Source organism: Poecilia reticulata, chromosome 23 (assembly GCF_904066995.2).
Source record: "Poecilia reticulata chromosome 23, P_reticulata-male-v2, whole genome shotgun sequence".
Classification (NCBI taxonomy): domain Eukaryota; kingdom Metazoa; phylum Chordata; class Actinopteri; order Cyprinodontiformes; family Poeciliidae; genus Poecilia; species Poecilia reticulata.
The window spans coordinates 9,961,893-9,986,466 of record NC_088852.1 but is presented as its reverse complement, the minus strand read 5'-3'; the positions used below and the strand labels follow the sequence as shown (position 1 = coordinate 9,986,466).

General features: G+C 40.9%; 3 protein-coding genes across 5 annotated transcripts; 1 reads left to right on the top strand and 2 right to left on the bottom strand.

Annotated features, from left to right (window-relative positions):
- Positions 1-2,777: 2,777 nt before the first annotated feature.
- Positions 2,778-8,570, bottom strand: lmod2b (leiomodin 2 (cardiac) b). The gene is made up of 6 exons (XM_008400947.2): positions 7,978-8,570; positions 6,990-7,433; positions 6,094-6,354; positions 5,815-6,012; positions 4,674-5,117; positions 2,778-3,937 (listed from the first exon to the last, which is right to left on the bottom strand). Exons 1-6 carry the CDS (start codon positions 8,251-8,253, stop codon positions 3,911-3,913), a joined length of 1,650 nt encoding a protein of 549 aa, XP_008399169.2. The 5' UTR covers positions 8,254-8,570; the 3' UTR covers positions 2,778-3,910.
- A 2,046-nt stretch (positions 8,571-10,616) lies between these two features.
- Positions 10,617-16,091, bottom strand: asb15b (ankyrin repeat and SOCS box containing 15b). Of its 2 annotated transcripts, XM_081604096.1 has the most exons (14): positions 15,843-16,089; positions 15,493-15,601; positions 15,327-15,379; positions 14,902-15,033; positions 14,659-14,823; positions 14,206-14,312; positions 13,814-13,952; positions 13,517-13,688; positions 12,992-13,152; positions 11,971-12,115; positions 11,741-11,896; positions 11,546-11,648; positions 11,298-11,451; positions 10,617-11,219 (listed from the first exon to the last, which is right to left on the bottom strand). In XM_081604096.1, the coding sequence occupies exons 2-14, from the start codon at positions 15,597-15,599 to the stop codon at positions 11,059-11,061; spliced, it is 1,755 nt and encodes a 584-aa protein (XP_081460222.1). In that variant the 5' UTR covers positions 15,600-15,601; positions 15,843-16,089; the 3' UTR covers positions 10,617-11,058. The 2 variants fall into 2 exon arrangements, with proteins under 2 accessions (XP_081460222.1, XP_017158157.2); XM_017302668.2 differs by having other exon boundaries at positions 14,659-15,033; positions 15,843-16,091.
- LOC103459420 (uncharacterized) lies at positions 14,223-23,818 on the top strand. 2 transcript variants are annotated; one of them, XM_008400946.2, is made up of 8 exons: positions 14,223-14,334; positions 17,482-17,858; positions 19,211-19,297; positions 19,427-19,483; positions 19,584-19,742; positions 19,953-20,112; positions 20,298-20,398; positions 22,285-23,818. In XM_008400946.2, exons 2-8 carry the CDS (start codon positions 17,847-17,849, stop codon positions 22,447-22,449), a joined length of 741 nt encoding a protein of 246 aa, XP_008399168.1. In that variant the 5' UTR covers positions 14,223-14,334; positions 17,482-17,846; the 3' UTR covers positions 22,450-23,818. The 2 variants fall into 2 exon arrangements, with proteins under 2 accessions (XP_008399168.1, XP_008399167.1); XM_008400945.2 differs by having other exon boundaries at positions 19,211-19,318.
- The last annotated feature ends 756 nt before the right edge of the window (positions 23,819-24,574 follow it).

Here is a 24,574-nt window from a genome sequence, read left to right as displayed (position 1 = left end):
TCTCTGTTGTTGTTAGGTGTTAAAATATGCACATTGTTTTTGTCGGCTTCTTCAGGAAACTGTTAAAAGGATGACACCAACTCCGATAAAAAAAAAAAAACTTGACAACAAATGAGCGCCAGTATTGTAAATTCCAATAAAGATTTCTTCACAAAAATGCTTTTTTAATCCTTTTGTCCATGCTTAACGTTTTCTTAAAATTTTTGTTGTTCGCCGTTACGTATTTTACTGCTACGGTTTTGTCTCATAAGACTGGTAGAAACCTCACTTGCAAATGATAACGGCATGGATCTTCTTCACCTATAAATGGAAAAACAGTTGCGAAACAAACTCAAGAAAAGACAACTAAGCGACCTGTCTCTAATATGTATAGATTAAATGATCTAAACTGAAAAAGACACTCGAGAGAGCAGGCTATATTTTTAGTTGATGTCCACATCAGCTGAACTTTCATCAGTCCCCTTCGCTACAGAGCTTATAGAAGGGATTAGAGTAGGTATGGTACTTTCCACTGATGTTACACCACTGCGGTTCCACAGAGACAAGACACGCAAAAGCTTTTATAGGCACAACATCAGGGTTTTGACTTGATGTAAGCATGCAGCTGGGTAATTTGAATAATTTTATTACATAACAACCTACTTTTCTACTTTGGGTAATGGCTTTTTTTTTTTTTTTTTTTCAGACCTGATATTGTGAAACATTTGTGTCTAAAGCAGATGGATGTATGCGCATTTCATAATGTAAAAGGGCTATCAATTTATGGGATAAAAGAAAAAGTATTTGTTTCTGGCTGCATTTGATCTGAGTCACATGTTTGAAATTCTTTGTACTCGTCGCAATAATCAACGGAAAAAAATCTTGCGTGACATTAATCAAACCCGACCAGCTGTTTTCATGTTCCCTCTGGTAATTGTGATTTATCTTCGGTAAACAGCTCAAGTGCTTTCAAATGCCTCCTTGCTCTCATCCCGATATAGCTCCTTCAATAATCGGATTCCACGATCAAGAGTCGAGCCTTGTCACATAAAATCCCAACAAAACTTAATTTAGTGTCTTAATCTATGCGACTTTCAACCGAGTGTAGACAGAAATCTGGGGTAATAAGTGACATTTTATTATCATTTCAATCCACTTCTCAACTTTATGACATAGATTGTAAAAATCAGTCTGCAGAAAACGTTGCATGGTTGAATTGTTATGTTACCCAGTGTTTTTTGACCTCTAGGCAGCAAATGCTATGTGGAATACCCAAAGAGAGTTGAGTATTAGGTCAGCTATTAATGAAATGACCATTTGACACAAGAACGGCACAATGGTCTCCAGCATTGAATAGACAGAAAAGTCAGGGGGGCCATGAGTTTATGGCTGACGGTCTTGACAGGCTCTGTGATGTTGTGCGGTTTGGTGACATTTTAAAATGTTTAAGGATGTGGTTTAAAGAACGACGCTGAAATTCTTACGGGAACAATAAAACTTCTGTACATTTCTCGAAGCGATTCTTTATGGCAGCAACGCAGTTGGTGAAAGTCTGAGTTTTATGGAAGAATATGGAAAGACTTCCCCCCCCCACCCGTCTTGCAAAATATTACAAATCACTCTGGTTCTTGCAGAGCAGGACGACCCTGCAGTGTAACTTTTGGACTTTGTCTTACCTTCAGAAAACAACATTAGCAGCTGCACGTTTGATGTAAAGATAGCAGTGCTGTGCAGTCAAGGAGACGGAGACTTTTTTCCAAGACAAACGGAGGCCCCGTCTTAGAACGGCTGATAAAGGAAGTGCGTGTCTCTTTCTAATCCACCACTAATCTCAAATTCTCGCGGTCTCCTCTTCCAAAGTTTTTACCTCGCCATCTTTGTGTCCCATAGCGTCCTAGTTTATAAAGACTTTTACGTTACAGTGAACTTGCGAGATTAATCTCAACACCTAAAGGCAATTCATATTCTAACACCTAAACCTTAAAATAAATCTAACAGAATCCTTCTCGGTTTACTTTTGACTTTCTGTAAAGTAAGCTTAAGCTAGCTCATTTCTATGCTCATTAAAAATTAATGAAAACGCCGAGTAAGGATGTACTAATGACGTGAATATTGGATTTTAGCCATTTTAATGAAGAATACATTTATTCTCCACCAGTCTAAAAAAATTATACATACACATTTTACAGAACATTTTTCTTCCTTAGCAGTTATTTGAAATCATCCGTCAGTGTTTTCCCTGCTAAGTGTCACGCAATACGTTCGCATCTTTCTCTAATTTTCTGTATGAAGGAACTCTAAAACTTTACTCAATATTACAGATAAAGTCTAAACAATATATTTTTAGGCCTGGACCTAAAAATATATTGTTTATATATTTGTGAAAGTTAAAAATGAACACATTTACCTGTACGCACGTGTTTCACTGTTTCCACCCATCGTCTTTAGGTTACTGCTCACGAGATGCTGCTGGGAATACTGGCGTCATCACTGACGTCAGAGTGAGTTTGTCGCTTTTTTATTTCACTTCGCTTGTTCGGTTTTGCAACTTGTTCAGAGAAAGTGCGCAAAAAACACGAGTGGGTGTGTTGTCGACGTCTATGAGAGGTTGTGTGCATCAGCGGCTCCTCACCAGCAGGCTGACTCACTCAGACTGAAAAAATAAAAATAAAAAATAAAAAAATAATCCGCCTGTGTGCGCTTCTTCCTATACGTCTTTGTCACAGTTTGTCCCCCCTTTTCCCCGCCTTGAATAAAACTCACCCAGTAACCAAAGAAGACACGAGCAACACGACTGCTGCAGGTAAGTAAATGGATATATTTAGAAACGAACACATATTTCAACCAAAAATAATACACACACATCATATTTACAGTCTTACATGAAAATAGACATTTAGAAAATGTCAGTAAACAAGAATAAGAAAACTCATGTCACTTTCTACTGTGAGTGAAAGCTAAAGCAAGACATTTTGCTTTTTTTTTTTTTTTTTTGTCACACTTTAATGATTAAGATCATCAGACTAAAATAGCCGGAGTAGATACAAAATGCTGCTTTCAAAACTGGAATAAAATTGATTGAGGGTAAAAACACCTTCAAAAAAGTTAAAATTTACTCATCACCAGGGCCGGTCCAAGCCTTTTTGGAGCCCTAAGGAGCTTTTTCTGGGGGGCCCCATACCAGCATGTCAACACCAGATGATTTATAATCCCTAAACTACTCTATGTGTGTAAAATACCTGCTATCATTAGCATCATTTGTTATTAACGTACAATATACCAGTACTATTATGACTATTGCTATCAAACTTACAGGAGTAACAAATTTAAAAAAAAAAAACAAAAAAAACATTTGGGTTTTAAAATGCAGAGAGTGGTATTTAAATGTGACTTTTTATTTTAATTATTTTGAAAGTAACATCAACTGATAAATACTAAATTTAATGTCCTATATTTCCCAAAAGTGGCAGCAGCCAACAGGAAGAGATTAATCATTATTATCTACAAGTTTGCATTATTCAATGTTATTTTTAAATATATTTTTTTCTATCATGCTAGTTTATTGCTCTTGGGTGCCCCCTGGTGACGTGGAGGCCATAGGCTCTTAGACTCTTAGAGATAGGTAATTCTTCTAACAAACTGAAGTTTGCTAATAGGTGTTAAAATCTGCATTTGGAAACTGCATTCTGTATTTACTCAGGATACTTGTGTTTGATCTTAAAATTTGTTTGATGATCTGACACAATTAGGAATTAATTTTAGCAAAAGGGGATGGGGGGACTGTATCTTTAAATATCAAAATATAGTTCAGAATTTTGAGTGCAAATTTCCAGTACACCTTCCCGTTTTCACAGAGTAAGAAATCCAATTTGTCTCCATCGCCGTCGTCATTGTCGCCGCCATTATCTCGCAGGGCCAATCTCTACGTTCCTTATCGTAGATGATGTGGAACTTCCACCTGGAAAATCACGGATTGTGTTAAGAGGACAAAAATGAGACAAAGAGCAGCAAAAAGGGTCAAACAGCAGCAGCCTGGACTGTTTTCAGGCATGCTAATGCGACGAAGCGTCGAGCCCGTTGTTATCGAAGCGCCACAGAACAGTTTCTATAAATACCGGCGCTGAGTGGATGGAATCTGCCAGCTACAGCCAGAGACCCCATTATCTGAGGGCACAGATGATTTTCCACAACAATGTAACAAGCCAACACTCAAATCTCCACTTACTAGGTAGATGAAAATAGGGGAAACTCTGAATAATACGGGCTTTTAGTTTCATTATTTGTCCTGCCATCTATGTTTTCCATTCCTCTATTATGGACGCCAGCTTATCATCCACTTCAGGGAAAAAAAAAAGAAAAAAAAAAAGCAGGCTGACTGACTTTATCTTTGTCAGTGTTCTCTGTCCTACACTGTCTGTAAATGTGAAAGCGATGTGCTCATACCAGAGCACGCTGGTGGCAAACAGCCTCTTTTGCCTACCTACTGCTGTCCAGAGACAGATCATACCACATCAGCCACCAGGATGACTCACACACCGCTGACTCTGTGTCATCCTCGTCTAAATTAAACTCCCTGCTTGTGCAGTTTGCCTTTTGGAGAGTTTGTCCGCTTCTGTTTTTCTCAACCGAATCCCCCCCCCACCCCCAAATGGGGAAGCAGTGTCATTTCTCATGATTCCCCTTCTGCCTCTCACCCGTTTGAGGTTCCTGAGGCTGCTGCTGCGGATGGACTCCATTAGCTGATCGTGGGCGGACCTCATCGGCGTGGATGGCCTGCTGCCGCCCTCCTCCGCCCTCCTCTCGGCCGACACGGGCCTCAGGGCGTTCTTGAGCTCCTTCAGAATGCAGCCTGTCTCCCCCTTCGTCTCTTTCGCCTTGCTCTTTTTGCCCTTCTTCCCTTTGGCTTTGGTGACCTTCTTGCTGCCCGCCTCATGGGCCTTGATGACCTCCGCGATCATCCGCGTGGGCCTCTTCTTCTCCTGTTGCGGCGGGAGAAGCGGAGGAGGAGGCGGCGGAGGAGGTGGGGGCGGAGGTGGAGGAGGAGGAGGCAGCGGAGTCTGTTTTTTAGCCGTTAGTTTGGGTGAGGACCAAGGTGAGGCTCTGGGCGAAGAGTAGGGCGACGAACTGGGTGTTCCTCTCTTGAGAAAAGAAAATGCACACATAGTGAAAACAGAATTGAAGATGGAAACCAGTTTATGTGAGGTACATCTTATTAAAGGCAGCGACACACACCCTATGGTATCCGATGTTTTGGACAAATTTCAGTCCTCTAATTGAGACTTTAGAAAAGGCTTTGGTCAAAACATTTATGACGCAATTTACCTTAAGTGAATTGAGTCCAATGTGGCTTTGGGGTTATCCAATCGGGGGAAAATTTCCAACAACCTGGGCCAGATAAAATCCTTTCCAGTGAACCCTCGGACCGGTTTGAACAGCTGTTTGTGAGCTAAGAAATGAAGCGGTGCAAACTTCACTTCCAAAGAAACAGTCCAGAGAGGACATTTGGATTTTCTGAATCTAATGTGTCAAAAAGGGTTTCCCTCCATAGCACACCACTTTAGCTATATTCCTCTTTTCCAAACTTTTCTCACAGGTTTAAGTCGAGCAGAAAAGTTTCAGAGAGAGACACTGATGGACATGTGGTCAAACTCGACTTTAATCTGATGCGATAATCTACTAATCTAGACAACTACTCCAGATGTTATTGTTAGTGAATTGAACCGAATGAACCAGTTAGAGCTGATTGTGTTGTAAGTAATTGGCTGAAATGGAGTCGAAATGTTTAATGAATCAAACTATTCAAGTTATTTGAACAGTTTGAAGCGAAGTGATTACCAGCGCAGAGGTTCTTGGGTTTACAGCTCCGTCTTGCTGCTGCTGCCGTTGCTCCTGCAGCCGTCTCTGCCTCTGACGGTCCTGGTTCCTGGTCAGTATCCCAGTCATGCTCATCCTGGGACCGGGCAGGTTGAACTGGTAACCGAGCTTGATCAAAGTGTGGTTTTCCCTCAGGATCTTCACCATCTCCATCTCCACCTGCAGCAAGTCATTGCAACGATTCACATTGACTGTAACGGTAACCAGGGGGGGTTTCCGCTGACTTGGACCGAAACCAACCTGTCCTCCACACATGTGCCTCTGGTTGTGAAAGCGGAGCTCGGTCAGGGTGTTGTTGCCTGGAAGTGCTTGGACCAACGCCATCACTCCCTTCCCGCTCACGTAGTTGGACTCGATGTTCAGGCTGGTGATGGACGCGTTCTCCTTCAACATCTTAGCGATGGCCAGAGCGACGTGGTCGTCAGCCCGCGTGTTCGCAAGACTGAAGACTCGCACGTGGGTGTTGGCTCTTAGTGCTTCAGCAAATCGAATTAGAGTTTCCTGCAAAAGGGATTAGGAAGAAACAGGTAACCCAAACAGGTAACCCTCAAAGGTAACCCACTGTTACCTTTGAGGTTGCTCAGCAATTCAAAGAGTGAAAGTTTAGTGTCTGATTCTCTTTGTTACTGTTTGGCCAACCCATCGACTTTAAAAGATGAATGATAGGAGCCGAAAAACTCTCCCTTCCAAACTGAAATGGTTTATGAATATATGTTTTGATCCGACTTCAATCTGGGCTTATTAGATTGAAACTTATGACAAGAAATCATGCAATGAAGACAGAAAAAAAATATGTTTTTCATTCATGATAAATACTTGCTTGTCTGTTATTTCACATTGCCAGGGATAACTGAGTTTTAAGATGTGAAACTAGTATTTTTAAACAATTGTATTTCTAAAGAACTAAAATAAATTAGTCATCTTTCAGCTACAAGATGCCCTGTGATTGTCTGTTTTATTAGTTGGAACTCAAAACAACACTTTGAATGAATTAAAAAAAGTTTTGTGTTATATGATAAAGTTTCTATCTCCATAGAAACAAAGAAAATGGGAATTAGGGATGTTTCGAAACATTTGCATGGAAAGGCTGATTCCCTCAAATGAGGAAAAACTAGATAAATAAAACACGTTGTTACCTGTGTGATGTCGTCAATGTTGTTCAGATTCACCTCAGTGAGTTCGGAGTCGTCGTTAAGAGCTCGTTGCAACGCGTCATCAACAACTGTAGGGTTTCCACTGGCGTTTAGGTCCACTGGAGGAGGGGGCGGAGTCAGCCTCATAGGCTCCGCCTTTTGAGGCCTCAATAGTGTCGGTCTGACTGCATCCACTGAGTCTCTCAAGGGTTCAGGTTTTGCTACATTGTCTTGTTTGTCTTCATCCGTTTCAGCGTCATCGTCATCTTCTTCTGTTACAGGCTCCTCTTCCTCACTTTCTTCCTCTTCTTCTTCACTGTCTTCCTCTTTGTGATCTTCCCCCTTTGAATTTTCTGACCTTTTGCTTTCCTTTTCGCTCTCGTCATTTTTTTCTTCCTCCTCTTCACTGCTTTCTTCTGTCAGACACTCGTCTTCTTGTTCGTCATCCTGTGTTTTGAGAACATCATGAATATGGACGATCTTTAGGTTCAACAAGCACAGCTCTTATAGTACAGAGGGAAAAAATGGTTTTAACTCCCAATTTTAGCACTGTACTCAGTGTTTTGGTATTTTTTCACAAGCTTGACTGATGTGAATGTATGAGGACTGTGCTGACAGAACCGGTTACAATAGGATGGTTTAATTAAATTTTATGGGATGTTGATATTTGTGTAGTAAAACATGTAATAGATAAATAAGTAATGCGGAAAAAAAATAGATTTTTAAAAAGTTGCCAACCCCTGATTTGGAAGATTTGCAATAAAAAACAAAAAAACCTTAACCTCCTGGCTGATATCCTGAAATGTCCCTTTTATATTTTCACAAAATGTTGACTCTGCAAACTGTAATTTCATTTCTCAGGCTAGTGTTCGCTTCTTCATTCCTGAATGGCATTTCAGCAGAAGTCAGCCCTGGAATGATGACCAAATAGTCCAAATCAAGCAAATCTCTAAGGTGGTTGATCACTTTTCTGCACATTTCTTCTTCTTACCAGTTTGGGGCTCCCTCCTGCTATCTCGTTTTCCAAAAGTTTACGGGTCTCGTTCTCCCAGTACTTTATGAGGGCCTCTCTGCTGAAAGTACCCGTTGGGGTTTTGTCTGTCTGGTCTCTCTGTCTGAGTCCGATGGGCACGTTGGCGTCAGGGTCGATGTCGACCAGCTCCTTCTCCAACTCGGCCAACTCCTCCGGGCTGAGCGACGCCAAGAGCTCGTCCTCGTCGACGTCCTCGTACTTACTCAGCTCTCGGCGATACCCGAAAAAACTCATGGCCAAAGCCTGAGAAGCACTGACCTGTAAGTTATTAAACTGTCAGAGTGTTAACTGGGCTCCCAAACTGAAGGAGTTTTGATAAAGAAAGTCAATTAAAACTTAAGGTCCACCAAAAGGCCTTGAGATCTATAAAGATCTCCGCAAAGTTAGATTAAAAACTCAGTCGAATCATGCCGTTACAATGCGACCAGTCAAAACGTTTCCCTCCTGCTCCAGTCTGAACTGGATTCCTCCTGGCCGACCGACTTTATGTAAGGGTGTGTGTTCATGTGTGTGTGTGTCCGTGTCCTCTCCTTTTCTAATCTCGCCAGCTGCTGTTTAGGCTTTAAGAGGGAACGTACCGGCGAGTAGGCCCCATGATGCAGCGTCTTTTTTTGGGAGTCGCTACCCAGATAGGCAGAGCTACAAAAAGCCTGTGAGGTCAGAGGCTCCGTGGCCTGTCATTGTAGCAGTCAGTCACTGGGACCTGAGCGGCTTTGTTCACGGCCAAAAAAAGACTGAGCTTCATCGAAGAAGCAGAACGAAAAGGAGAAATGTTTAATTAATCCGGCGCGTTTTGGCGAATGACTCCTTAAAAAGATTAAATATTTAATTTTGCTTGATTTGGGAGTCACCGTTCAAAAGTATACATGTTAAACACTGAGCATTATTAGCAACCGTGAGCATACAACAATAACATGTTCAAAAGGCAAATACTCTTCATCCTGTAGTATTATGTCGATGTGAAAAAGTGTTTGCCCCCTTACAGAATTCTTTTGGTTTAGCTTTTTTTTTGTCATGTTTAGGATAATTGAACACATTTTTTTTATTTCAAAGATTAAAAAAAGAAAAATGAAATATTAAATGGAGGTTTCAAACAAACTAACCAAACCAACCAGATACTATTTGGAAAAACTAAGTACTCTGCTTGTTCAATCATGAGTTAACTGTGATCAGTCACATTTTTTGGTTCAGTCTCACTAGTCAAACCAGAAAAATAAATAATAATAAAAAAATAATAATAATCTAAACATAGGAGCAGCACAGTGGTGCAGTTGGTAGAGCTGTTGCCTTGCAGCACGAAGGTTCTGTGTTCAATTCCTGGCCCCGGTCTTTCTGCATGGAGTTTGCATGTTCTCCCTGTGCATGCGTGGGTTTTCTCCAGGTACTCCGGTTTCCTCCCACAGTCCAAATACATGACTGTCAGGTTAATTGGCCTCTCCAAATTGTCCCTAGGTGTGAGTGTGTGTGCAGGGTTGTTTGTCCTGTGTGTCTCTGTGTTGCCCTGCAACAGACTGGCGACCTGTCCAGGGTGTACCCTGGACAGGTCACCTCGCCCGGAACGTTAGCTGGAGATGGGCACCAGCAACCCTCCCGACCCCACTAAGGGACAAGGGTGTAAAGAAAATGGATGGAGGAATGGATGGAATCTAAACATAATTTGTTTGACAACATAAAAAGGGTTAAAAGTTCTCAGAAAGCAACACATTAATCACCTGGTCTAGAAAAATTCAACAAGGAGACGAGGAGCCAAGTTTCTGACATTTGTTAAATGATTACAAAACCATTTCTGAGGTTCTTGTGAACCACTGGAACCAGCTGGTTCTGGATTCCTCTTCAGGTTTGCTCTCTGTGCAGGAAACCTGAGAACTGAAGGGTTAAGGTGGCCGAAGCGTCCGGAGCATCCAGTAGTATTTCTGGCTAATGCATCAGGGTTATCCAAACCACGATTGTTTCTGTTATTGTTTGAGTACTTCTAGATTAAAAGAGTAATTATCTAAGTTATTATTTGGAGATACATGCAACCAAAAAGTTCTGACAGTTCTAATGGATATTATTCTTCTTCATTAGTGTTATTCCATTATTTGCAGCTTCCATCAGCCCCAGTGATTGTTCACCTTCCCTCAGCTTTCCAGTTTGCTTTTTCTCACCTCTGCCTGTACTTTTCCTCTACTGTTCTCCGTTTGCTTCTGATTGGTTCTTCATTTCCTCCTCTGCCGCGGAACACAAGCTCTTTGGTTCTCGTTGTTTCTTACTGGATCTTTTGGTTGCCCCGCCCTACCGCCTGCTGCTCCTCTTCAGAGTTCCATTCTGTTCTTTTTGTGCTCCAGTTGTAAGTTTTTAAAATATAGATCAACACCTTAATCTTCAGATTTTGTATTATTTGTTTATAGAAAACCATTTGCAGACATTTCTTTGGCTAATTGGGTCAAAAACTTGATGTTTGGGGGTTTTTTTGGCACCAAAGGGTCATATTCAAAGAACTTTTCCTGAACTGGATGGTTTGAGGAACATTTGAAATAGGAGGGCTGATTGTTGAACTTTTAATAAAGTATATATATTTTTATTTACTGTGTGAGCAAAAGAAAGGAAAATATTGGTTGTGTAAAACAATACTTTTACTTTCTTATACATTCGAGTATGTAGTGAGAATAAAAGAAATGTGCTCCATAACAGCTTCACTGGCATTACAATGCATTCGCATAGGTTCTGCAAATTTGTCTCAAATTCTGTTGCACTTTTCTGCAGTTTATTTCATCTACTTCACTGTATTCTCTGGCTAATAGCTTTGCAGTCAACTGATTACTGATACGTGATTATCAGAATTACCAGACATCACTTATTTTATTTCTCATGCATGCATTTTTCATCCATCCCGCTTCTACTTCAGCAACTTTTACAACAATGTTATAAACAGTATAAATACAGGAAAGTGGAGATTTAGGTAAAAACTGTAGAGGTTTGACAAAAAAAAAAAACTGCACAAAATGCACACATTTACAAAATTCCTAGCTTGTTGCTGCAGATCGGATCTTGTTGTCACTAGAGTCCCCCGTACGGGTCGTCCGCCCTGTAGGTCAGGTAGCCGATTAGTCTGGGAGGAAAAGGGGCAGCATCCATGGCCTCCGGGTCGTTCAGCGTCCTGACGTTCATTCTGCCCCTGATCACGAGTCGGCACAAGTGCTGCAGGGGGCGAGGTTCTCCTGGAGCGGAGACGGAGTCAATTAGTCTTCAGTTAACCAGGAAATCGAATCAACGTCACGTCGTGTTTACGGTCTTACCCAGCACGGCGGAAATCTCCTCCCACTCAGGAGTCCTCTCCAGGATGCGCTTCAGGTTGGAGCAGATGCTGATGTGGCTGACGTAGTCGAGAAGGATCCTTACGACGCTGCCTGCCAGATGGGCGAGCCACGACACGGAAACGAACTCGCAAAACTAAAAAAAGAGATCAGGAGTTTCCTTTAGCGTTAACTCGTACTCTCTCCACTACAGCAAGAGGAGGAAAGGACGCATGCGTGTCAGTTCTCACTGGAATGACATTCGGCTGACAGTAAATCTTGTAGGCCTGATTGTGGAGGTCAGTCCAGGTGCTGTCCAAGTCTTCGCTTTTATTATGGAAGCACTCAAAGCATCTGCAGGAAGGGAAAATATTTAAAAATGTAAACATCGTCATTCAAAATTAGGTTTAAATTGAGTTTTGATGATCAGTGGGTGTACGACGTGCTTGTGAGCCTGATAGCCGCTGTTGAGCAGCAATCGCAGCATGTCGTGGTCTCTGAGGCAGTAGTAGAGGGCAGTTGGGAACACGGTGTTGTTGATCACTCTGAAATAACAGTTCACCTCGGCTCCGTAGGACAGCAGCAGCTTCACCAACTCATACCTAGACAAGGCGGATCGGTTTTTCAGGGCAATCTGAGTTAATTGTACGTCAGACAAAACATGCCTCCTGCAAACCTCTCTGCCCGAATGGCAACCAAGATGCATCGCAGAGGATCCAGGTCTGTTCTCGCTCCAGCTTCCAGCAGGATCTCAGCACAGGTCACGTCACCATTGGAGACGGCAAAGTACAGAGGAGTCTTCCTCAGGTCGCCGTAGTTCTCTGTGAGATTGAAAAAGGTCAGCGAGTTAGTTCCAGGAAGTAGATCAAAATCTAAATTGTGAGTGTAAGTTGAATTTTTTTTTTTGGTACGTGTGATTTCATGCATTAAACACTATAGGTTGAAAAGGTTGTAAAGTTAAAATTTTAGTTCTTCAGGTGGCGATTCGCTATGTAAGGTGGGAGGAAGAAACCGTTTTAGAGCAGTAGCATGAAGACTCAAGAAACCGGCACACAACCCAAAGATTTAAAAGCGTTACTTGTGGTGAAGTGAATGAGCACTTGTGACAAAAAACTGAAAATCAAAGTATTTCTGACCAGCATTCATTCTTATCCTGAGGCGCTCCCATTTCTGCAAATGGCTGTGTTATCAGAAAATGCTGTGAGTGAGCCCTTCACTGATTGTGTAAGTTAAGTCATTAAATCCATTAACAGAATCTAAAATCTTTTAGTTTGTAAGCAAAACTGATATTGAAAAACAGGTTGTTGCATTTGTTTGCTATGCAAACTTATTCATAGGCATAGGCCTATATGAAAAACACTTTTGAGCAGATTATTGGAGTATTACTTTCAGAAACAGATTTCACACGTTTGAGGTGCACCTGATTAACTCTCATGTTAGTGACAGCAACTTTTTTCCATTTCAAGTAAGCAGCTCAAACTTTAATGGATTTTATTTTTGGGGTTTTATGTGATATAGGCCGACACAAGGCAGTTGCGTAATTGTGAAAGGTGTGAAAAATGAAACGCACTTTAAAAGATTTTTTTAAATTTTTTTTATGGATGGATGGAAAAAGGCCAGATGTATGAATTCTCAAGCAACAACGTCTTGGTAAAAGTTTGTGGCGCAAACGCACACACTTATACGGTCGCTCCTACCGGAGATGTGTTTATCTAGCTGTGTGTTGATGTCAAAACCATTCTGGATGAGGAGCTGGAGACATTCAGTCTGTCCCCCATCAGCAGCAGAGTGGACCGGGCTCTGGCCTGAGAGACGGATCGCTCTCTTTGTGGTGACAGGGATCAGAGTTCTTAGGACTCTGCAGAAGAGGGGGAAAAAAGAAGGCAGAAAAAAAAGAGGAATCAACAGAGTGAAAAACACCAAACAGGACAGAGGGAGCGGTCATTAATCTGTGGTTTTGAGTTGCAGTGTTTTTTAGGAACTGAGCCGAGAAACAGTGATAAACAAAGAACTCTTTGTGGGGAACTCTGTTGTGCAGAACTTTCACTCCATTGTTTGCTTGTTGTGATGCAAACAAATGGGGTAAGTGATTATGTTTAATGCAGAGCAATTTCTTTATTCCGAGAATCTGCTGCTGAACTGTTACGAGCCGAGAATAATTCCACTTCTAAGGCATCAGAATGACGCTTCATGTTTTGTCAAACGACCGGGCCGCGACTCACAGCGTGTGTCCTTCATACGCGGCCCTGTGGATGGGCAGCTGACAGGCGTAGCTGGCCACGTTTGGGTTGGCTCCGTGCTGCAGAAGGAGCATGACACAGTCCAGGTTTCCTGACCCAGACGCGTCATACAGGACCGTGTCCCCATTGCTGGCTCGGGCGTTCACATCCCCCCCTAGTGGAGGGCCGAGGAAGTACAAAAACAGAGGGATTAGTTGGGGGAAATTAGGCAGGGTCAGATTACAGGCGGCCAAAAAAGGGACGAGTAAATAGATAAATGGTTGTGTTTTAATGTTTTACCGTGCTGTATAAGTATTTCTAGGGCTTCAGTCCGACCGTGCTCCGCTGCAATTCCCATAGCGGTCACGCCGTGACCGTCTCTGACGGTAACCTGGGCTCCGTGGCGAAGCAGCAGCATCAGAATAGCTGGACAACCCACCTGAAAAAAAAACGAGATGTGATGTTATCATAGGCATAGAAACTTTTTTCTTTCTTTTTTTATTTTTATTTTTTTTATTTACAAGGGTAGATTTTATCTTGAATAAAGTGTTTTACAACTTCATAGCTAAGCTAATGAAAAAAAAAAAGAAACAATCTTGATTTGATGTCTTATACGTGATAAACTACACCCAAATTGAGTTTGATTTACTTTACAAGAAGGTTTGGGTGGCAGCTTTAAAACACCCTCCCACCTTCGCAGCCTCATGAGTCGCCGTCCACTTTGTGAGACACACCTGCTCCACAAAGGCCCCGCCCATGATGAGGGAATGAACGCCGTCATACGAGCTCTCTCTCACCGCTGCAACACGTGGAAAGCAGACGTGAGTAAGAAGCGTCTTGGCGAGGGGTCTCTTTTTTCACAAAACTGCTAAAAACGCAGTGAATTAATGACAACGATGAACTTTGGTGGCTGTAAATGACACGCCATCCTTAACAAATAAATACTGTTGGCATATTTGACACCTAAAAGGAACAGTTTGAAGGTTGTGGTTATGCTGTGGCGTGTGAGCAGTGAGTTTGTCTGCAGTAAATATTGGTTGGAGTGATACAATTTGGCTTATCGGTTCCACCCCACTGGCTCAACATGCCAGGCCACCTGTGAGGCGAGTGTGCGCCTTTTCTGGCTAGCGGTGTGATTGTGCTACCGAGGAGCAGAGGAGATTCATTCCTGCCGTTTGTGTTGTGCGGCGAGGCTCCGTGCCGCAGCAGCAGCTTCATGTTTTCCACCTGGTTGGCTTCTGCTGCCAGGGTCAGCGCCGTGTCCCCGTCCTTCGTCCGCTCTTCTAGCGTCGCGTCCATGGATGCCATCGCTGCAAGGGGTGACAAATAAATACAGTTTGGATGATGAGGATCTAACGCTGGGCTGAATCCCTCGATGCTCTTGTTACCCTGCAGCACCACATGCAGCATTTCTGTCTTTGGTAGAGCAGCTGCTGCATGCAGAGGAAGCCAGCCCCTGCTGTCGCTCTCTCTGAAGGCAGACGCGCAGCACGACAGTTCCTGCAGTGCAGCTACATCGCCTGCAGAGATACAGTATTAAAGAGTGTTAAATATCAGATTAATATATCATGGGGTGCAGATTGTGACCGGAATAGAGGAGGCGCTGAGGGAAGGCCTTCCGTTTTAGTGGGCACAGGGAAGCTTCTCAAGTTAATGAGAGGCTAAAATCACAAGTGTAAGAATTGGCCCAGTCAAAGTTCAGAGACCAATAAAGTTGAGAATGAGAATTTGTAATGTAAATTCCCAAAACCTGAAATCTAGGGCCATTTGTTGCACATTATTACTCGTATCTACATGGCGTGTATCACTTTACCTTTATCTATCGCCGTCATGATCTTCATAAAGTTTTCACTGTTTGGCTGTTTCCTGGTGAAACAAATGCAGGTTACATTTCCCGAAACACTCATGGCAGAGCGTGGCCCCAGACCTGACTTTTCGTGCATGATTTGACTTTTATTTGTAATTTTTTTTTTGCATACCAGTATGCTGGCACTGAACACCGCAGCTTGTAGGCATCTTGAATGCTCTCCAGAATGGCAAGCTCAATCAGCTCTTCATTAATGCCTTCCTGCTCAAGGTCGTCCATTTCTGCATAGCGGGGAAATGTGATAAGAAAGAGAGTTTGTAAAAATCTTAAGTATTTTGAGCTCACGTATGCCTGTAGTTTGCGTTCGTCTGCCCAGCTTTGGGAATGCAGCTTGTTAAAGGGTAACTGTATCACCACAGCTCATGCAGGATTGAGGGTCGAATGCAAACATGTTAGTGTCACGCAGTCGTATATAAAAACAAAGTCTTGCTTTATGCTATTTTAGCGATATCCGTCCCTCACCTGTCGGTGTGAGTGAGTGTCCTTGATGTCTCTAGTGTGTTGCCTCCATGTTTTTGTTTTGCAGGGTCCTCGGCGGTCTGCGTTATTATTAGAAGTGGCCTACTTTAACCGTCATGACTAAGCTCAGAGTGTGCTGTCTGTCATTTCTTTCACTTCTCCAGCAGCTGAAACTGCCGACATTCAAATCTAATCATTTCGCTGACATGTGGATGAAACCCACATGACAAGTTTGTGCAGCGAAGCCACACACTTTAATACGCCGAGCACAACGGATCTGTTGTTGGCGGGGGGGCGGGGGGGGGATTTCACTTTTTCTTTCCCTTTTTTTTTTTTTTTTTTAAGCTCGGAATATAATAAAGTCATACAAGCAAGACTAATATAGCTGATTAGTTTAACAACAATGTAGGTGTTTTTTTCTTTTTTCTTTTCCCCCTGCAGCTCCACAGCAGCTCCACAGTAAGAGCTGACTCCTTTCTGAGCAATTAGAAGTTATCTCTCTAAGTGAATTTATCTAACATGTCCTCTACCATCTACAGATGGTAGATGGTAGAGGACCATGGAGGAGTTTTCCCTCGCCATGGGAAAACTCCTGGAATCTGCTGCTGCAGCTTTCTCTGGATCTCACTCAGGAAACCTTCAACAGCCACACATATCCATTCAAAGACCCTCAACTTCACCCAAAAAAAGTTGGGTGTCATGAAACACTTGAACTGCTTAGCAGTCTTTGTCTTCTTTTGGGTTCGCTAATATAGTTTGTCACATTTTTTCTAAGGAAAGTTGGTGGATAAACCATACTTAAACTTAAATTTCAGTACTGATTATTAATTTGTCAAACATTAGAAGCCAGCCGTCTTTTATTCAGGGGAAAGATTACATCTTCGCAATGGATGAACGTTAAACAACCTCAGTCAACTTACAAGTCATTGTTAAATTGATTAGTGATTGAGATTGCTGGAGAAGTTCCTCGATATTTACAGAAGGCGTTTTAGGAAAATGGTAGAAATCATTTATCGTCTTTCTAAGGGCTGCTTTTCTGACGTCCTGCAACACCTAGCTGCGCCAACTTCCAGCAAAAGTTAGCGATTCAGCTGGCGACGCTTAAAAACCTTTATGCACTCCTGCTGACTGATATCAATGAGCATATTCCATGACTGAATCCATTAGCAGAGACACTGCCAGTCTACCATGGAGATGAATGAATGAATAATTCACCTGGCATTAGAGTCTTTGGAGTGTAGAGGAAACTACCGCCCTCCTGAGAAAACCTCGACAAGCAGACAAAGTGTGCCGTCCTCAGGAAATGAAGAGTTTGGTTTTCTAAATTGTTTGCTTTTCCTCATTTCCTGAATCTCTCCCTTGTGACGGCTATTGATTTGGTAATGGAAATCAATTACGGATAATGGCTTTTACATGGGTCCACTTATCAGGAGGAATCATGAGCTGGGGTTTGCGTTGCAAAACGTTCGCACGTGCACGCCCGAGACGCCCAGAATTTCTCCAGCGGATGAAAATGTAATAAACAAAAACATAACAAGTCTACGCGATTAAATAAAGCAAGAAATAACATTTTAATTACTCCCTGTTGTCCTGTTCTCACTTTTTTTTCTTTTTTTTCTTTTTTTTTTTTTACAAACAACAGCTTGGGGAATAACCCTGACATATTCCAAGTGAAATATTCTCGCAAGGAGAACAAGCACCCACTTCTCCCGATGACCAAATTGATACGTGGGAGTTTATGGAAAAGTCTCAGACGGCGTCAGAGCGTGACATAATGACTCAGCTTGTAGGCGGCCTCTCCGCCACGTCAAAAAAGAAAAAGAAAAAAAAGACCCCACCAGTTTGTCTGATGCGAGAGCAGACTGCTGGCCCATCCTCGGGTTTCACTACACATTTGGACATCATCGACACACATGCAAACATGCACAGAGCTCCGAGTTCTTTCTGCAGACGCAAGAGACTGAATTTTATGAGGCGGATCTGAGAAACCTTGGACCCTTGCTCCATATGAGGAAGAAAGTAAGTCGATTCTTTCAACTTTTGCATGATTCTTAACATATTGTCTAACATTCTGCTGATGCTTGGTTTAAAAAAAAAAATCTCATTCCCTTTCACAGCTGTTTCAGCTACTGCTCATTTTTGAGGCTCAAAACGACAAAAACAGAAATTTAGTATTTTTAGTTTTGCAGAAACTGACACCTTCTTAAAAGAACGGGGCAGATAAATCAATGCAATTAATATTTTCCTACTGTAACTGAAAGCTTAAAGATGCATTCGTGAAAAATGGCAAATAATAAAGAATGTTTCTTTAAAAGATGATTTACTGTTCTGAGGGCTTCATGGTCGTGGCTCCACATTGTGCTGTAGCTGCAGCAAGAAAAGGGGCTGCAAAGCGAAAAGATTAAGAAATCTAATAAATGTCTTGAGGGGAAAAAAAAGTTTTTAAGCACTAATCCAAAACCAGAGGCTTTGACTTAGAGCTGCAATTAACTTTTTTTTTTGTTTCTGGGAATCAATTTAAAAAACAGAATTTAAATTATTATTATTATTATTATGTCTTAATTCATCTGTTGCATTGATTGCCTGAAGCTGTTTAGTCCACTAACAACAAAATGGAGGAAAATGTCAATTAGTCTGAAATATTGACCTTTTTGTTTAAAGATGCATTTAAAACTTTTAGAGGATTTACAAAGCGTGCTATCCATATAATATTTTCACAATAATGCTTTATTTTGTTTGCATAATTGACCAGTCCTTCAACTTTTTTTTTTTTTAAGAAAAGCATTAAAAAAACTGTAAAAAAAGAAGAAAAAAAAAGATGATTCAGTCCTGGTTTGAGCCTTTTAAATAATGCCATCTTCACACTTTCTATTGCCAAGAATCCCAAACAAAACTCTTTGTGGTTTCTTAAATAGAGTAAAGGCTTCCTGCATTTCAAACTGTATTTTAAAGATGGTATCCATTGGTAGATTTTATTAAGTACAAAGTTTTAAAAGTAAACTACAGAAAATAAAACTACAGAAAATTTTAGATTTAGAACCACAGAGTTCAAATGTATATGAAATTTCTTTAAAAAATAAAACAAAAAAACAACTCTCCTCAATAGCTCTTTACATTAGAGCTCTCTTACTACTGAGTGGAAATTTAAATTTAAAAAAATCACAAAACTGTCAGAGAATATGAAAAAATGTGTTTATACTCCTTGATGAAATGCCACCCTTGGTAAAGAGCCATATTGGCCATATTAAATACCACCATTCCCCTTAGCCAGGTCATATTCACTTTTTTTGTGTGTGTAAATATCTAAAAGCATGCTAATGGTGAACAAGTAGATCCAAAATATTGTTTGATATCTTCTGTCTCGGCTTTAGATCATCAGCACAACTTGTGTCCTCTTGGGTCTGTTTTCAAGTTTGCATCTCTGCTCTGGGAAATTTGGAACGCCAATAACTGATGATGTGAGCAAGCTGTCTGTATTGGTGAGATTATAATCCTCATATTGACAGCATCATTTATCCGATTGTGGTATTTTGTGTTTTGTTTCTGACCCTGACGCTGCTCTGTTCTGCCTTTCATTTCCACCGCAGAAGCAGAATATCCCCTCCGATTATGAGATTCCTGTCAGTTACGTTCCCAAAGAGGTGGTACGTACAACACATCGATGAGATGCAGAGAGAGTTGAATAAGGAATGGTGGATTTCATATCGACTAAGAAAGCCATTTGTTTGTCTACCTGGATCGCAGGCCGGCACGTGCTGGGTGGTTTTAAACATTTATCCTTTGGAGCGAAGTCTTGAAAAGCTGGCCAGCATGTTTGGTGCCATGTCGTCGAACAGAGACGACATCAACGTCTTCATCACGATGCTGAAGAGTTTACGCCTCACCTTTGACCACGAAGAGCTGGTGGGTAACGGGCAGCTCCACTCGATATGTGCTCTTTTCTTGAGTGCGCACATAAAATTTTACTTATTAGGTTACAGATAGGAAAAAAACAGAACATTGCAAAACAACTTCAGCTCTGAGGCAGGCACCGCAGGACGACTATGTGACTGTTTTGCACGTTTAATTGCATAAGTGAATTATTTCAGGATGGTTTGTTGACTGATTCCCCAGGAAACAGCGATGCAGGTCTTCCAGTGTCACTATCGAGAAAGGAGCTTGCTCTCCGGACTTTACTTTGACTACATCCAAGACCTCTTGCATGCAGCCACTCAAGGAACATCAAGTTTCTCTTGCAAGCCACAGCCATGCCTTAATCATCAGCAAACAGCAGGTACACCATTTAATTGCGCCTGGCAGTTTTATTCAAACGGATGCCTCGAAACCACAGAGGAGCAGAATTAGATAACACATATTGATCTAATGTCATGCAAAAAGTGTGATGTCATGCTTGTCCACTATCTTATTTCATATGTGTAAGCATATTCAATTACAGCTGCAATTATTCTCTTCTTGCAGAAGGTCAGGAGAAGAGTCGAAAATACAGATGGTTAAAGAGCAGCTCTGTGCTTTTAGTGCTAATCCCCTTCACAGCCTGTATTGTGCTGATAGTCTGGCAGGTAAGAAGACCTTGGAATTTCACCTTGCAAACCTTTGTGATTATAAAAGTATGAAGGGGACAATAAGTGTAACTCGTGTTATATTAAATTACAAGTGGGAAATAGAGATGAGAACTGAAAAAAACCAAGGAAAACAAACCTTTTGGTTGCTTAGAAGTTAAAACCGCCACAACAAATACTGAGCTTTGGAAAGTTTTTATCAAGAAAGCTCTTAAATGTTATTAAGCTTATGAATAACTATTGCCTTACATTTTCTCACAAAGTCAGGGAATACTGTTGGAAATGTTACCCTATACCAAGATGTTTAAGATGCTGTTGGTGCCTTAATTTTCAGATTTAACTCATATTGTCATTGTTTTTTACTTAAACTGCACTAAGATAACTCTCATCACTTCTGTTTCAAAATGCTTTTCAAACAATTTTGGCCACTTTTTGGAGGGAAATGACTGTGAGTGAATGCTAGCTAAATGCTAACAGTTGCTAGCATACTAGCAAATGTATGCTAGCAAATGCAATTAAGCACTATCATGATATATATTAACATTTTTTGGTAAAACTTTTCAATATTTAAAAAATGTGTTTGCTCATTAACAAAATATCCTTCCAATATTGGTACTACAAAGTGTTGATGTGATCGACATTGTTGGAAATATAACAAGAAAATGCCGTTAAGTCAAAATTCGGACGGGAAAGCTGGAGGTCACCCAGCAGCCCCAGTTTTTACTCATTAAAATTGTTTTGCATATAAATCCTAGAGAAGCATTATGTTGAACAACATTTATCTGTTAACATGTTCCTTTACTGTTTGAATACATAAAATTACTGTTGTCCTATTTTACTAGTCTCACAACAATTAGCAAAACCGTTCCCTTTTTTCCAACTTGAGCAATTTTCAGCTGTCATTTCCAGATCTAGGTTTAGACCATTATCCTTACCTTGTAGATACAATTAAGACTGATTATTTAATTAATGTACATACTCTCACTCACTCTCTCTCTCTCTCTCTCTCTATATATATATATATATATATAGAAATTCTGAAGTTTTGAGTAGAAAACCACCTGCAAGCAGCATAAATCCACATGTACTTGAGAATCCTTCAGAAACACTCTGAGAAAAATCAGCAAAACGATGAATTGGTGAACACTGATCCACAAATAGGCAGGAGTCCACTGTAATTTCATTCAATTCTCAGTGAAGTACACACCAGCTATATGAGAAAACAAAAGACAGTTTGGACAGTTAGTTAAATACATGGAAGGATAGTAGTGAGATTTTGTTTTTTGCAGATAGATGGTGTGTAAAATTTTTATACTAGCTATGATTAAAAGGTTGTGGGAACTGCAATAATTACTAAGATTATCCTCATCTTTACACAACCTTCTTTTGTCTCCATGTGGCTACAGTTTTAAAGAACAAAATGTCGGCAAGCACCTTTGACCTGGAACACGATTATGTTAAGTGTGCGATAATTCTCAGATTTGACTCCCAACTTTCTGGGTAAATGGAGTCCAAGTTACAGACTGTTTAACCCTGGACCACAAAAGTGGTTAATTGCCTTTTTTGGTTTTCGAAGACAAAAAGCTTTCTTTAAGAGGAAATTCTGGACGCTGAATTTCCTCCCACATTGATTTTTATGTGTTTCTATCTCTTCGTTGGTCAGTCTAACAAATCCTGTGAGATTATCTGCCCACATTTCAGAGAGCATTTCCAAGAAGACGAGGCTTGTAAATTTGACTGCAGCTCATCAAATATTTAGATAGTATTTGGAGCCTTTTGTAATGTCATGGCCACTTTTATGATTATCTGCTAGCTCTGCTGGTGTTTACTTGTGTTTGTTAGTTTCTTTTATAATCATTTCTTCTTTTTTTTTTTTTTCCCTGTAGGTTAAGTCTGGGAGGAACTTAATAGCGTGCAACACTTCAAACGGCCAAACCGCATCTCCTGACATGATCCCAACTGTGTCTGTCTCCATCCCACTTCAAACGCTCACCCACGCCGATGACAGCCAGCCAACGGGGGAGGCAATCTCTGAACATGAGAGTGGATGAAGCGTGATAAAGCATAGAAAAATTAGTGTGGTCTGTCACTTTTCCTGGTCGAGCGCCAGAGGAACTGGAGGAGAGAGAGCTGAGCTGGTGTAAAGGGAAAGATGTGCTGGCAAAGTTCCCCCAGCTCTTGAGTCCGACACAAGAGTTATCCTCTCCGAAACTGGCTGCCAAAGTAAAAACATGATCTTGTTTTGGCTGGTGAATCACAGCTCTTTAGCTGCTCTGTTCTGTGAAGTTAAAAGCCACTTTAAAGCCATTCAAGGTGGCGTTGAGTCACATTTGGGAACTTATCATTGGGGCTTCACATCAGTACAATTCTCCACAGTTCAGAGAACCTTGTTGTTTTGAATTGGAGCAACACTCATGAAGTGAGTTGTCGAAGTGATGGTCCTTTCATTTCTATACAATCAAACACGAACTCCAAACTGCTCTTGTACTGATGTCTTTTGAAATCTTTTAAGGAGTTTATGAAAAAAAAAAGTCCATTCCTACAAAAGTTGTGTGAAAAAAATCCTAAAAGAACAGATACCTCTCTTGTTTTTGTTGTTGACATTGTTGTGATCTGTTATCCGTCACAAATTTTGGACCTACTAGTCACAAACAACACTCTGAGCAGTTCAACAAATGTCTGACTTTATGAATCAAAGATCTGACCAGATGGCAGATAGCCATGGCCAGAGGGCCTTTGAATCCGGTCATTGTGCGTCGAAGCCGTTACACAGTGAACTATTGCTGCTCCTCAGCCACTGCGAGTGTGCTGGGAGGTTTTTAATGCCTCAGTTTCAGAGTCAATCAGTTTCAGTCATGAGAGCATGACTCTCAAGAGTGTGAGTGCTCTTGTACTGTATGTGTCAGAGACCGGGAGCAAGAGACAGGACAGGACCAGCGAGGGAAAGTGAGGGAGATAGAGACAGACAAATAGATGAACGGATGAGCTCAGTGAAGAGCATAAGGAGGGATTGTTCTCGTCACAAAAGAGCAGGCCGTAGGCTGGAGGAAGTGCCAGTTACAAACATGACCAATGTCGACAGATCTCTATGAATCAACAGGCTAAGAATCTCCGCAGACCGCAGGCTATGTAGTTGGATTTGCAGGGACTGGTCAGCATTTCAATAACAGTTCAAATGATTTACTTCCAAAACAGGTCAATGACATGGCTTGTTCTATAGCGAAATATTTTGGATGAGGTTCAAACCCAGGAAAACTTTCACTATCTTCTCAGTGTACCATATTGTTGAATTTGATTTTTTTTTTTTATTGTCAAAAATGTGTGTTTATATTAAGTTATTTTGTAATGCTCTGAATGTCTTTCAAACGCTAATAAACTTTTTCCAACTGTTGAAACAACACATGTAAAAATATAAATCCGATCCCGTCGTTTCTCTTGATATTTAAAAAAAAAAATCAACTTGTTTTGGAAAACCTCCATGGTTTATAATGTAGAGTTTAATAGATTCTAGTTTAAAATGGTGTAATATTAGTGGTGCACCATTAGGTGGCGATAATGTTACCTTCAACTGCAGCAAAATTCAAAAGAGCAAGATCCTGGTCCTTTCTTTTTCCAAGCCTTGAGGTACCACAGTTTTACAACTACTGTCCAATGGTGGTTCTTAAGGAATTTGTATAAAAACAAAAAGAGGAAAAAGCATGAGAACCATTTTTATATCGGATTCTTGCTTGTATTGGGAAAGGTTTGAAATGCTGACTTGTGAAGAAGTCAGAACAGAACTGAAATTAAGTATCACATAGGAATTATGTAGTAACATAAACTATCCTGTGTGCAATTGTCTGTAAAATATTTATATAAGAGGGTTATTTTCCTCTTTGCATAATGTGTATTTTGTGCACCTGACCCAAAATTGCAACAGCAATAATTATCAACAGCTAAAGTCTCTATTCAAATCAAATAACCATGATGACAAACCAGGAAACCAGGATTGTTTAAAACAGGAGGAACAACAGACATAAAGAGTGTAAACACGCCTTCTAAATGTGCTTTTTGCTTTGACATCTACATATTTTCACCAAAAAAAAAAACACACAATTTTTGTGAGAAACATTTAAATAGGTCAGTATGTCAGAACGGTTTGAGTGTCATGGGTGTAAATATTTAAGTTAAAACTAT